Source organism: Triturus cristatus, chromosome 11 (genome assembly GCF_964204655.1).
Source record: "Triturus cristatus chromosome 11, aTriCri1.1, whole genome shotgun sequence".
In the NCBI taxonomy this organism is placed as follows: Eukaryota; Metazoa; Chordata; class Amphibia; order Caudata; family Salamandridae; genus Triturus; species Triturus cristatus.
In genome coordinates, this window is record NC_140594.1 from 1,103,532,832 (window position 1) to 1,103,545,503 (window position 12,672).

At 41.7% G+C, this 12,672-nt stretch overlaps 1 protein-coding gene across 3 annotated transcripts in view; it reads left to right on the forward strand.

The window, feature by feature from the left end:
• Positions 1 to 11,419, forward strand: part of LOC146786078 (uncharacterized) — a 266,708-nt gene extending 255,289 nt beyond the window's left edge. For all 3 annotated transcript variants that reach the window (XM_085635514.1, XM_085635513.1, XM_085635515.1), the window contains one exon: positions 10,709 to 11,419. In XM_085635514.1, the coding sequence (XP_085491640.1) occupies positions 10,709 to 11,244 (536 nt within the window). In that variant the 3' untranslated portion in view covers positions 11,245 to 11,419. The remainder of the gene's footprint in view (positions 1 to 10,708) is intronic.
• Positions 11,420 to 12,672: the final 1,253 nt, after the last annotated feature.

A 12,672-nucleotide genomic window follows, 5' to 3' on the forward strand; every position in this document is an offset into this window, starting at 1 on the left:
AGATCACCCAACCGTTTCCCTCTCCAGATAACCTCTGTTTTTCTAAGCTGTATTCGAATTAGATATGCTTTCTAATGACGTCACTGATGTCTATGTTTGACACAATGCTTAGCATAGTTATGTGATGACATCTCATTCTTCAATCATGATCTGTTCCCTAAACTGTACTCCCGTCCCGTCCTAATTTGTTTTCTCTGGGCACCACTTGCCATATGACACATGACCCATGGTTACCATTAATTTGGGATTGCTGCCCTGCATTTTACTTAATCGGTTTTGGGGATATATGTAGATCTCCTCTCACCTTTCCCCGGCGGGTTTTATGGCTTTATTCGCCCCCCTAATATTTTGCTCCTGCTTGACCTGGGACTGACCGTGCTTCTCAACTGGTTTGCCGTTTTTTGTCATACCTGTTTACTAGGATATATCCAGCATATTCTCTTCCCTTACGTTGGCGAACATATGGGCGTCCACCAGACCTCTAGGGTAATGCTTCCGACGCATTTGAGGCATGAATTAGTGGGTTTTTTGTTAATCATGGAGTTACCCCTTCAGGGTAGCTCGCTTGACACATTTCGAGGCATCAATTATTTGTTGAATGCCATTCATGAATTTACGTTTAGGGGTGTTTCCCCCTCTAACTTGGCTGGGTTTCGTTAACATCGTTAATTTCTGTTGGTTACTCTGGTAATTAGGAGCTTCTAGCCGTTATGCACATCTGTTTCTACCTTTGGAAGCGATCTGTATTCCGACCACTCCAAGATGGCGACTGATTTTAGGACACACGTTGGTGGAGACTGTTTTTTCTCCATACAACCACGCACACCTTACATATACTCTAGGATGATGAGTTATTTCAGATGTTAACCCGGTTCACACTTGGGTATGTACGGCGTATTATGGTCGTGTTGTGAAAAGCATTTTGTTTTTGTAACAATATTCCTATTAGCTGTACTCTGGCCTATCAAAGATGGCGGCGGAATTAGGATATACGTTGGTTGAGACCGTTGTTTTCCCGTATAAAAACGCATGCTTCATACATTCTCTAAGACGATTAGATTCCGCAGATATCAACTAGGTTCACATTTAGGCATGTACGGCTTTTTATGGTCGTGTTTAGAGAGCCATTAAAATTTAGTATTATTATTTAGATTCATTGAATCAAAGCTTTGCTTATTTCGGCACTACTGACAGGTGACCCTACACTATTCTGGGAAATCATATTAGGTGTAATGGAGAGTGTTCCGGCATACTTGGGATTATTAATTTCCCGTTAACGTTATGATACGGGTAACGGTCTTTCAGGCTCTGTTGCTCGTTCCAATATGGCGACCGGCTTCCCGATACCTTTCCCCTTCGGCTGACGCCGGACCCTAGGTTTGAACTCCCGACCCATGGGAATTGCTTACAGGTGTTTTCCATCCGAGTCTGATACCCCACACTATTTAAACAAGTTTTTCCTGACTAGTGGTTGTCGCTTTCTCTGGACGGAGCGGACGTTTGCCTTTCACTTCGCTCTTGGATACTGAATCGGGTAAGAAGCTTCCTATCATGCCTGCAGGGAGGGTCATGGTGCATGATGGTAATAGCGTGCTACGGATAGTTTCTGAGGTTATTTTTTATCTACTTAAATAACCGTCACGTCTTTGACATTCCCTATTGGTTAAACGTAGGATTTACAGAATTCTTGGCACTTTTCTTTTGCCTTGCGCAGGTTAAGCTTAATTCATGGCTATTTCTGACATTGATGCTATTGATACATACCTTTTTACCCTTGTTCACGTTCCCTACTTTTAAGGAATTTGGCCTGACTCTCTCTGCCTCTCGACATTTTACTGTAAAACGCCAATCCTTCGTGAGAAACATGCCTCAAACATGTCCCCTTCTTTCATAGGTATCCCACGATAAGACAAATTTGTTCTTATCATTCGACTATGACCTGTCATTGATGGCTTAGGAACACCGTTTCTGAACTTCTGAATTCTAATTAGTATTATCCATTTCCTCTCCTATACAGTAAGTAGGTTTACACCCTGACTACGTTACGACAATTGTTTTAGAGAAGTTGCTGGTTTCCTCATAGGGCCTCTGATGTGACCTTCTTTCCCTTCTAGGGACTGTGATCTTATACCATGGATATACCATATCCGACTGGATTGTGTTAGACTTTCGATTTGAGCCGATCAGAACCATATGTGCTTATATTTCAACCTACGATCTTAGGTGGGTACAGATTGAGCATTTGTCTTGATAAGACGCTGTCTTCGTCTTGCTCCTATTTTTATCATCACTAGCTGGTTTCCTTTTACTTGACTGCTGTCTCCTTATCTCACTGGGGTGACGTCTCTCCTTCTTTTGTTGTACCATTATTTGTTTCTCCAGTCCTTAGTTCCCTTTATGATAGCTTAGGGTCATCCTAAACATGTGACATATGTTGAGGGGTGCCCCTATGTCTCACTATAACATTGATTTGATATCTCAATGCACACGGTTGTTCACTGTATTATTGTTGTTTACCGTTGTAGCCTTTTTAGCCGCATTAAGATGTGCTCAAATGAGCCTGTCACTATTTTGATATTAATATGCTCCAGTTCAGCATGTTTTTTAATATTTATAGATGTATTGTATGTGCTATTTGTGCTTTTGTTTTTATGTATGTCACTTATTTTTTGTGCTTTTGTGTATATAAATTTGTTGCAGCCCTGAAGAAGTCCAAAGTTGGACGAAACGCGTCGGCTGTTTTTGCTGTTGTCAAAAAATTCACATTTTAAATTGAACAATAAAGAAGAACCCTTTGGAAAACGTACTACCTTGAAGACTTGGACTTATTTGTATTATATGAATAGAGTGGTGCATTTGGTGCTGTGTTTTGTCATTTGTATATTCCAAGTATTGGAACGGCATAGTGCTGGCGGGTGCTAACCAAAAGTGCACACTCCTGGTGAATAAATAATTTTTTCACCTTATTATTATATTGAGTCACTCTTAAATCCGGTGCTGTCTCAGTGGGATTCCGCTAGCCCTGTGGTTTTTACTTATGTATGTTGTCACCCTGTTAGCACGGATTTAACTCTGTTATATTGTACGAAAGGAACGTTTTGAATATCTTAATTTCATCCTGGTTTTATTGAGTCTATTATGGCACAGTTTAAGGACAGAAGACACGAGTTGGCACAGGACTTATTTGTCAGTAGCCCAGGGGCAGGAGGACAGGCGACGGCCACCCCCAGCTCCGAAGGACTACGCAGCAAATTTCAAAAGTTAGAAAGGCTAAAAAAGGCTGAGATGGCACGGTGGTGGGATGGCACCACCCTGACCAAGTATATGGAAAATGATAAAATCCCCAGGGGGTTGAGAATTTTAATCTTCCCCACCTTCGAGACCCCTCGAGGAGGGGGACCTTAAAGATTGGGAAAAGAATTTACACGATGCATCATTTGTGATGATGCGAATTCTCATCAAAAATGCAGAATGTAAGGGTAAAAAGCTAGAACAGGAGATCACTGAACTAGAGTCTGAAATAACATCTATGGACCTAAAGGAGGCCACTAAGAAAAACTATGAAATACTAGACATGATTCTGGATGACCACCAGATCTATCTCAAGGATAAGAAGGTTAAAAAGATACGCAGGGATGACAAAGACTATAGGGACGGGAGGGTCTGCACGTTTGCCCGGAAATACGACAACATCAAAGTGACAGGGGAAGGTAAGAGGCAACGTGAGGACACAATGGGTTCCTCGTTAGCGGGCAGTGTGTCTTCAATCTCATCCTCCGTCAGTTCCATAGCCCCTGAGGACACTACTCCTAGACCCACTGATAACATCCAACCCCACTCCGCTTCATCTTTTTTATTAGAAATGGAGAAAGTCAGGGTGGGTGGAAGACCAGTGGGAAAGGAACAAAGACAAGACGAGGTGGTAGGAGATGGCAGGAACAGCGAAAAAAACAAAAATATAACGAAGGAAATCCCAGAAAGGACGACAAGAACCAGGAAGGGAGGAATCAGGAAGTGAGGGAAGTTGATACCAATATGACGAACAATTTGAAAATAATCAACCTTTCAAAAAAAGAACTTTCAGATGATGAGATTACCGTTCTGAGTAGGGGTTTGGGTTTTTGCCCAACTCAAACAGGCAATGATGTAGATATTTTTGTTGATGTTTACAAATTTGTACGACAACTTAAATTAAAAGACCACTTTGCAAACACTTTGCCTCCATGTATTGATAATTTTTCCAATCGTACTGATACTGTACAAACGGTCTCGGAATTCAACACTTTGAGATCCATGCTATCAATTCAGTCTGAAACGGAGATAGATACAGAGTCACTCCGCATGGAACTAAACATAACGGAGGATTTAAGTGTTAACAGTGGACTCCAACTGAAATCCAAATTTATTCCATCAGGGACACACCCTAACATCGACACATTTCATGAGAGGGTCACACGTGACCTCTACAAACTCAAAACCGCTCACCCCAGAACGGTCAATACTAAATTCAATCTCTCTCTGACTGAGAATCAAGCTATAAAAAATTTGAAATCGGACCCCACTTTAGTCATCCGGGAGGCGGATAAAGGGGGTAATGTTGTCGTGATGGACAAGGAGGCCTACATGGGGGAAATTGAGAGACAGTTGGCGGATGCCACATGTTATAGGAGACTTACACTTAATCCCACTAGGCAACTATGCGATCACATTAACAACAAACTCTTTGAGTGGCGCGAGATTGGGCTCATTGATGAGAAAGAGTACAGATATCTGACGGTCATGGAACCCACCTTTCCATGTATATACATCTTACCAAAGGTCCATAAGGGTGGCCCCTTCCCCCCGGGGCGCCCAATAATCTCAGGTATCAATTCCCCCACGGAAAGATTATCTGAGTACGCGGATGGCTTTCTCCAACCACTGGTACAACAACTGCCTGCATACATAAAGGATAGTAAGGATATCCTTTCGAAATTTGAGGGCCTGGAGTGGTTGGACTCGATGATTTTTGTGACCTTGGATGTCACCAGCCTCTACACCAGCATCAAAAAAGAGTTTGGTGTTAGGGCCATGGAGTTCCTTCTGGGACAAAGAACGGCCGACCACCTGGGCCACAATGAAATGTTGATGGAGATGACGGATATAATTCTCTCTAAAAATTATTTCATGCATGATAATGGGTGGTACCAACAGATACAGGGCACTGCAATGGGCTCTAGGTTTGCACCCGCTTATGCCGGCCTTTTCATGGGCTGGTATGAGCGGGTGCATGCCTGGGGCAGACATTCTTCTGCATGGACGGATTTTGTATTATTCTGGGGCAGGTACATCGACGATATCATCATTATCTGGAATGGACCTGTCCCAGAACTCATGGAATACTATAACTATCTAAATGATAATCCGTACAATATCCGACTGACCATAAACTGGAACAAAGAGAGAATTGATTTCCTAGATATTCAATTTTTTGCTAACAACAACACAATACAGAGTACCATCCATCGCAAATCTACAGCCTGCAACAGTGTTTTACACTATGACAGTGCTCACCCCCGTCATGTGGTTAACAACATCCCATTCGGTGAAATGGTGAGAATGAGAAGGGTCTGCAGTACCCATGAGTCATTCGTTCAAAACCTAATAGAAACGAAAAAAAGGTTCTTGGAAAGAGGTTATCCTGCCAGCCTGATGGATAAAACTGAAAAAAGGGCATTGAATATTAAGCGGGAAAGCACACTTGCAGTGAAAACACCAAGTATGACAGGGAGAAGCTCACCTACTGCCTTAGTAACGGGTTACAACATGGACAGTAGCAGAATTTATAACATCCTACGTAAACACTGGAGATTACTTGAGGAGGTCCCAGGCCTCAGGAATGAGATCACCAAATACCCAAAGGTTACTTACAGACGGGGAAAAAATTTAAGAAACATGCTTTGCCCCAGTTTGGTTCTGACACCCAAAGCCCCTAATTGGATGAGGGATGGTCAGGGTGGGTTTTTCACATGCACCCAGTGTTCCGTCTGTAAAATAGGTAAAAATAGAACCCGCACCTTCGAATTTAATACTGGTAGAGTGCATACGATTAAACACATCATTACGTGCAGAACCAAATTCGTGACATATATACTGGGATGCCCATGCAATAAGATATATGTAGGTAGCACGAAGAGAGAATTAAAAGTCAGGATACAGGAACATCTGAGGGCAGTCAAGAATGGGGACCTGAGATATCCTCTAACATTGCACTGCCAGGAACAACAACATAATCTGGATGAGCTGTGGTTTTTTGGTATTGATCACACACGGATCTCCCCTAGGGGTGGGAATAGGGAACAGAACCTGAGGAGAAATGAAGCAAGTTGGATTTGTAGACTCCGATGCGTAGAGATGGGTCACAATAATGAATCCGAAATGCATTATTTTCTCTGAAATATATAAGATCACCCAACCGTTTCCCTCTCCAGATAACCTCTGTTTTTCTAAGCTGTATTCGAATTAGATATGCTTTCTAATGACGTCACTGATGTCCATGTTTGACACAATGCTTAGCATAGTTATGTGATGACATCTCATTCTTCAATCATGATCTGTTCCCTAAACTGTACTCCCGTCCCGTCCTAATTTGTTTTCTCTGGGCACCACTTGCCATATGACACATGACCCATGGTTACCATTAATTTGGGATTGCTGCCCTGCATTTTACTTAATCGGTTTTGGGGATATATGTAGATCTCCTCTCACCTTTCCCCGGCGGGTTTTATGGCTTTATTCGCCCCCCTAATATTTTGCTCCTGCTTGACCTGGGACTGACCGTGCTTCTCAACTGGTTTGCCGTTTTTTGTCATACCTGTTTACTAGGATATATCCAGCATATTCACTTCCCTTACGTTGGCGAACATATGGGCGTCCACCAGACCTCTAGGGTAATGCTTCCGACGCATTTGAGGCATGAATTAGTGGGTTTTTTGTTAATCATGGAGTTACCCCTTCAGGGTAGCTCGCTTGACACATTTCGAGGCATCAATTATTTGTTGAATGCCATTCATGAATTTACGTTTAGGGGTGTTTCCCCCTCTAACTTGGCTGGGTTTCGTTAACATCGTTAATTTCTGTTGGTTACTCTGGTAATTAGGAGCTTCTAGCCGTTATGCACATCTGTTTCTACCTTTGGAAGCGATCTGTATTCCGACCACTCCAAGATGGCGACTGATTTTAGGACACACGTTGGTGGAGACTGTTTTTTCTCCATACAACCACGCACACCTTACATATACTCTAGGATGATGAGTTATTTCAGATGTTAACCCGGTTCACACTTGGGTATGTACGGCGTATTATGGTCGTGTTGTGAAAAGCATTTTGTTTTTGTAACAATATTCCTATTAGCTGTACTCTGGCCTATCAAAGATGGCGGCGGAATTAGGATATACGTTGGTTGAGACCGTTGTTTTCCCGTATAAAAACGCATGCTTCATACATTCTCTAAGACGATTAGATTCCGCAGATATCAACTAGGTTCACATTTAGGCATGTACGGCTTTTTATGGTCGTGTTTAGAGAGCCATTAAAATTTAGTATTATTATTTAGATTCATTGAATCAAAGCTTTGCTTATTTCGGCACTACTGACAGGTGACCCTACACTATTCTGGGAAATCATATTAGGTGTAATGGAGAGTGTTCCGGCATACTTGGGATTATTAATTTCCCGTTAACGTTATGATACGGGTAACGGTCTTTCAGGCTCTGTTGCTCGTTCCAATATGGCGACCGGCTTCCCGATACCTTTCCCCTTCGGCTGACGCCGGACCCTAGGTTTGAACTCCCGACCCATGGGAATTGCTTACAGGTGTTTTCCATCCGAGTCTGATACCCCACACTATTTAAACAAGTTTTTCCTGACTAGTGGTTGTCGCTTTCTCTGGACGGAGCGGACGTTTGCCTTTCACTTCGCTCTTGGATACTGAATCGGGTAAGAAGCTTCCTATCATGCCTGCAGGGAGGGTCATGGTGCATGATGGTAATAGCGAGCTACGGATAGTTTCTGAGGTTATTTTTTATCTACTTAAATAACCGTCACGTCTTTGACATTCCCTATTGGTTAAACGTAGGATTTACAGAATTCTTGGCACTTTTCTTTTGCCTTGCGCAGATTAAGCTTAATTCATGGCTATTTCTGACATTGATGCTATTGATACATACCTTTTTACCCTTGTTCACGTTCCCTACTTTTAAGGAATTTGGCCTGACTCTCTCTGCCTCTCGACATTTTACTGTAAAACGCCAATCCTTCGTGAGAAACATGTCCCCTTCTTTCATAGGTATCCCACGATAAGACAAATTTGTTCTTATCATTCGACTATGACCTGTCATTGATGGCTTAGGAACACCGTTTCTGAACTTCTGAATTCTAATTAGTATTATCCATTTCCTCTCCTATACAGTAAGTAGGTTTACACCCTGACTACGTTACGACAATTGTTTTAGAGAAGTTGCTGGTTTCCTCATAGGGCCTCTGATGTGACCTTCTTTCCCTTCTAGGGACTGTGATCTTATACCATGGATATACCATATCCGACTGGATTGTGTTAGACTTTCGATTTGAGCCGATCAGAACCATATGTGCTTATATTTCAACCTACGATCTTAGGTGGGTACAGATTGAGCATTTGTCTTGATAAGACGCTGTCTTCGTCTAGCTCCTATTTTTATCATCACTAGCTGGTTTCCTTTTACTTGACTGCTGTCTCCTTATCTCACTGGGGTGACGTCTCTCCTTCTTTTGTTGTACCATTATTTCTTTCTCCAGTCCTTAGTTCCCTTTATGATAGCTTAGGGTCATCCTAAACATGTGACATATGTTGAGGGGTGCCCCTATGTCTCACTATAACATTGATTTGATATCTCAATGCACACGGTTGTTCACTGTATTATTGTTGTTTACCGTTGTAGCCTTTTTAGCCGCATTAAGATGTGCTCAAATGAGCCTGTCACTATTTTGATATTAATATGCTCCAGTTCAGCATGTTTTTTAATATTTATAGATGTATTGTATGTGCTATTTGTGCTTTTGTTTTTATGTATGTCACTTATTTTTTGTGCTTTTGTGTATATAAATTTGTTGCAGCCCTGAAGAAGTCCAAAGTTGGACGAAACGCGTCGGCTGTTTTTGCTGTTGTCAAAAAATTCACATTTTAAATTGAACAATAAAGAAGAACCCTTTGGAAAACGTACTACCTTGAAGACTTGGACTTAAATGTATTATATGAATAGAGTGGTGCATTTGGTGCTGTGTTTTGTCATAACCCCAAATACAAATATAAGGCCTGATTCACAAAAGGTAAATGTCCAATTTTCAGTAAGTTAATGATTGTTTGCTATTCACAAAGGTATTTTACAATTAGTATCTTTACTAGGACAGTCCTATATTTTATGTGCGGAGACTACATACCCGTAAAGGCTACTCGTAAAATACCTTTGTGAATAGCAAACAATCGTAAACTTTCACAAAACTGTAAGTTTCCCTTTGCGAATCCGGCCCATAGTGCCTAGCACAATGAGCTATAAATACATTTGGGAGTCATATCTCTACCACAGAAGGTGTTAGCACTTCCTACTTGTATCGTGTGCATATTATACTTACCTGTGATTTTTATTCTTCTAATTAGAACTTCTATTTATCCATTAAGGTGTTCCACTGACTGGACATGGATGTTATTGGGTGTTATTTACTGTACCATTCTGTATCTCACTTTCTAACCCCTACCACCTCCAAGAGGGAACCTTGGCTACTTGTCTTTACTACCTGAAAGTAGAAATGAACCCAATAGGCACAACAAGGTTATCCAATTGGATTGCAGTAGTATTGTTGCCCATTGGAAACCAGAAGAAGTGTCCCATTACAGTCCTGTTGTTAGGCAATATGAATCATATAGGACACAGGTTGGCACAAACCAAATGGACTTTATGGTGGGGCCAAAGATGGTCAGCATTTTACCATCTGTCCCCGGCGTCTTCCAAGATACTATCATCCCCCTGAACATTGCTTCATACATAAATTCTCAAATCAAATTACACACAATATTAGATTCCAAGTCAGGTGCAATTTGTGCTTGGTCTTAGGAGGCGGAATTCGTGCAGCTAACGCAATAAAAACCTGAGTATTATGCAACAATACTGGGTCTTAACTATAGCTAAGACATTTTACTTCCCATTCCAACAGGGAAAACTCAGAAAGAGTTGTAAATATTGCCCAGGTAATGCTGGGACCGAATGGTAATGGTATATCTCTTGCATGATTTGTGTGCCCAAGATTATCCCCAGCCTTGGGTTTTGTGGTGAACAATGGAAGGTAAAGAACACTCTAAAAGTAAGGGTGAAGTGTGATGGAGAGTGAGCAAACTATTGAGAAAATGTGTGCACTAAGTGGAATACATGAGGGCAAATGTGGGGACCAAACTGTAACTTAAAAGAGGGTTCTGTCAGGTGGAGAACCACCGTCGCTCAGTTCCACTTCTAAACTCTGCCTTTTGAGTGTGAATGTGTGATGGACAGGCATTCATCATTCATGATGCCTATTTGCAAGTGGAAAGCTCTATTGATGGACCTGATATGCACTTGGATTCCAGATGTTTGTGAAATGCCAGAGGCTCTGACTATGTCGAAGGTTCACTAACACTGTATCTTTCTTTTCGTCACTGCAGGTGTTTGTGTAGACACTACCGTCCTCTCTGATGCTTCTTGTGACTCCTGGTGTTTGGAGCGTCAACCTCCAGGTAATTTTAGAGTCCTTTATGGTAACGACGCTGAATCTCTGGACTCTGTACCCCCTCTGGCGCAGAGAATTGGCATCTGCTTGAACTTCACTGGAGGCGCCCTGTCCTTCTATAGCACCATCACAGAGGAGCACCTTGTCACCCTGCCCATCATCTTCTCAGACCCTGTTAGACCCTTTTTTGCCCTCACCCAGGGAAAGCTTGCCATCTCTTCTGGACTACCGCTCCCAGACTTCGTCTTCACCACCAAGTCCTCCGCCTACCGAGCAGGCAGGGGCAAGAGATGCAGTTGGCTTCAAGACATTACTTTCCGACCAATCTCTCCATTTATCCAAAGGTTTGAGAGCCTCACGCTGGACACGAGGACATCATATGATGACATGAACATTTATTATAAATCGGAGTCCCTATGTACACGGAATTTGAAATCTGAATATGAGGTGGAGAAAATGAGGCCAAAATAAGGAAAAATCCTCAGAGGAAGAGATTTGCATCGAAACATACATGACAAACTGGGTCACTTTTGATACCTTCATCCCCCCTTCATCTGATAATCCTCAGAGGGGGAACAACCTTTACAACGCAACTTTTACAACGCACTACCATTACAACAAAACTGTTACAACGCGAGTGCATTGACAACGCAGGACATTACAACGCAAGTCTTTACATCGACTTGCACTAGATGGCGTGCTAACATTAAAATAGTGTAGTTTACTATCCCAACACCTTCCCTACTGTTACGTGGACTGGAGTTGGAATAGTAAATTACACTTTTTTAATGTTAGCACGCCATCTAGTGCAAGTCGATGTAAAGACTTGCGTTGTAATGTCCTGCGTTGTCAATGCACTCGCGTTGTAAAACTTTTGTTGTAACAGCATGCGTTGTAACAGCATGCATTGTAACGTCATACATCCCCTCAGAGTGCCTAGTCTCACATTAGCCTAGTCCTCTTGATGGAAGACAAGACCCCTTTTCAGAAAAAACTCAACGTCCAACTCAAAACTGGTACGGAACGGTCTTAAATACGATTGTGCAGATGTTTACATTATTAAGGAAACCATAGATGAGGTTACAAACGTAATTAAAATAATTCATCTCAAAATGCAAATATCAAATTTTAAAATCTAGAAAATAATTTATTTCTCACACAATGGTAGTATCATTTTCAGTAATACTTTGGTGTCAGAGTTATGCGGATTTTAAGTAGGCCTGGTAGAAATTGTTATTATGCCAGGGTAATCGGAATAATTTCAGTAATAACTCATTGCTTTTGTGATGCAAAATTACTGAAATTACATGATTATGCCAGATTGAGTAATCAAGAATAATTTGGGGCAACAATCCTACCACAGGGGCACAGGGACAACAAGCTAAGAAAGAGCTAGCGGCGGCTCACTACTGCTGTTCGTGTCCTATGGGATTAAGTGTTATTTTTTTAGCTCAAAATGCATCTTCTGGCTTATTTTGGATGTGAGAAAGCATTTTGCGCCCAGAAAATGGCACTAAATGTAGGATTACGCATTTTACATAATTAGGCACAATTACGAGCAATTTTGCAGTCATTACAAGTAATTACGCTAGAAAACATTACGCCAGTTACGTTTAAGCCAATGAAATACACTGTCTCAAGTGAGAGGGTCTGCCACGGTTGATATTAATTTGCATTCACCATTATAGAGCAATAGGATGTATGACGTTACAACGCATGCTTTTACAACGCATGCTGTTACAACGAAACTTTTACAACGCAAATGCATTTACAACGCATGCTTTTACAACGCAAGTCTTTACATCGACTTGCACTAGATGGCGTGCTAACATTAGAAAAGTGTAATTTACTATTCCAACTCCAGTCCACGTAACAGTAGGGAAGGTGTTGGGATAGTAA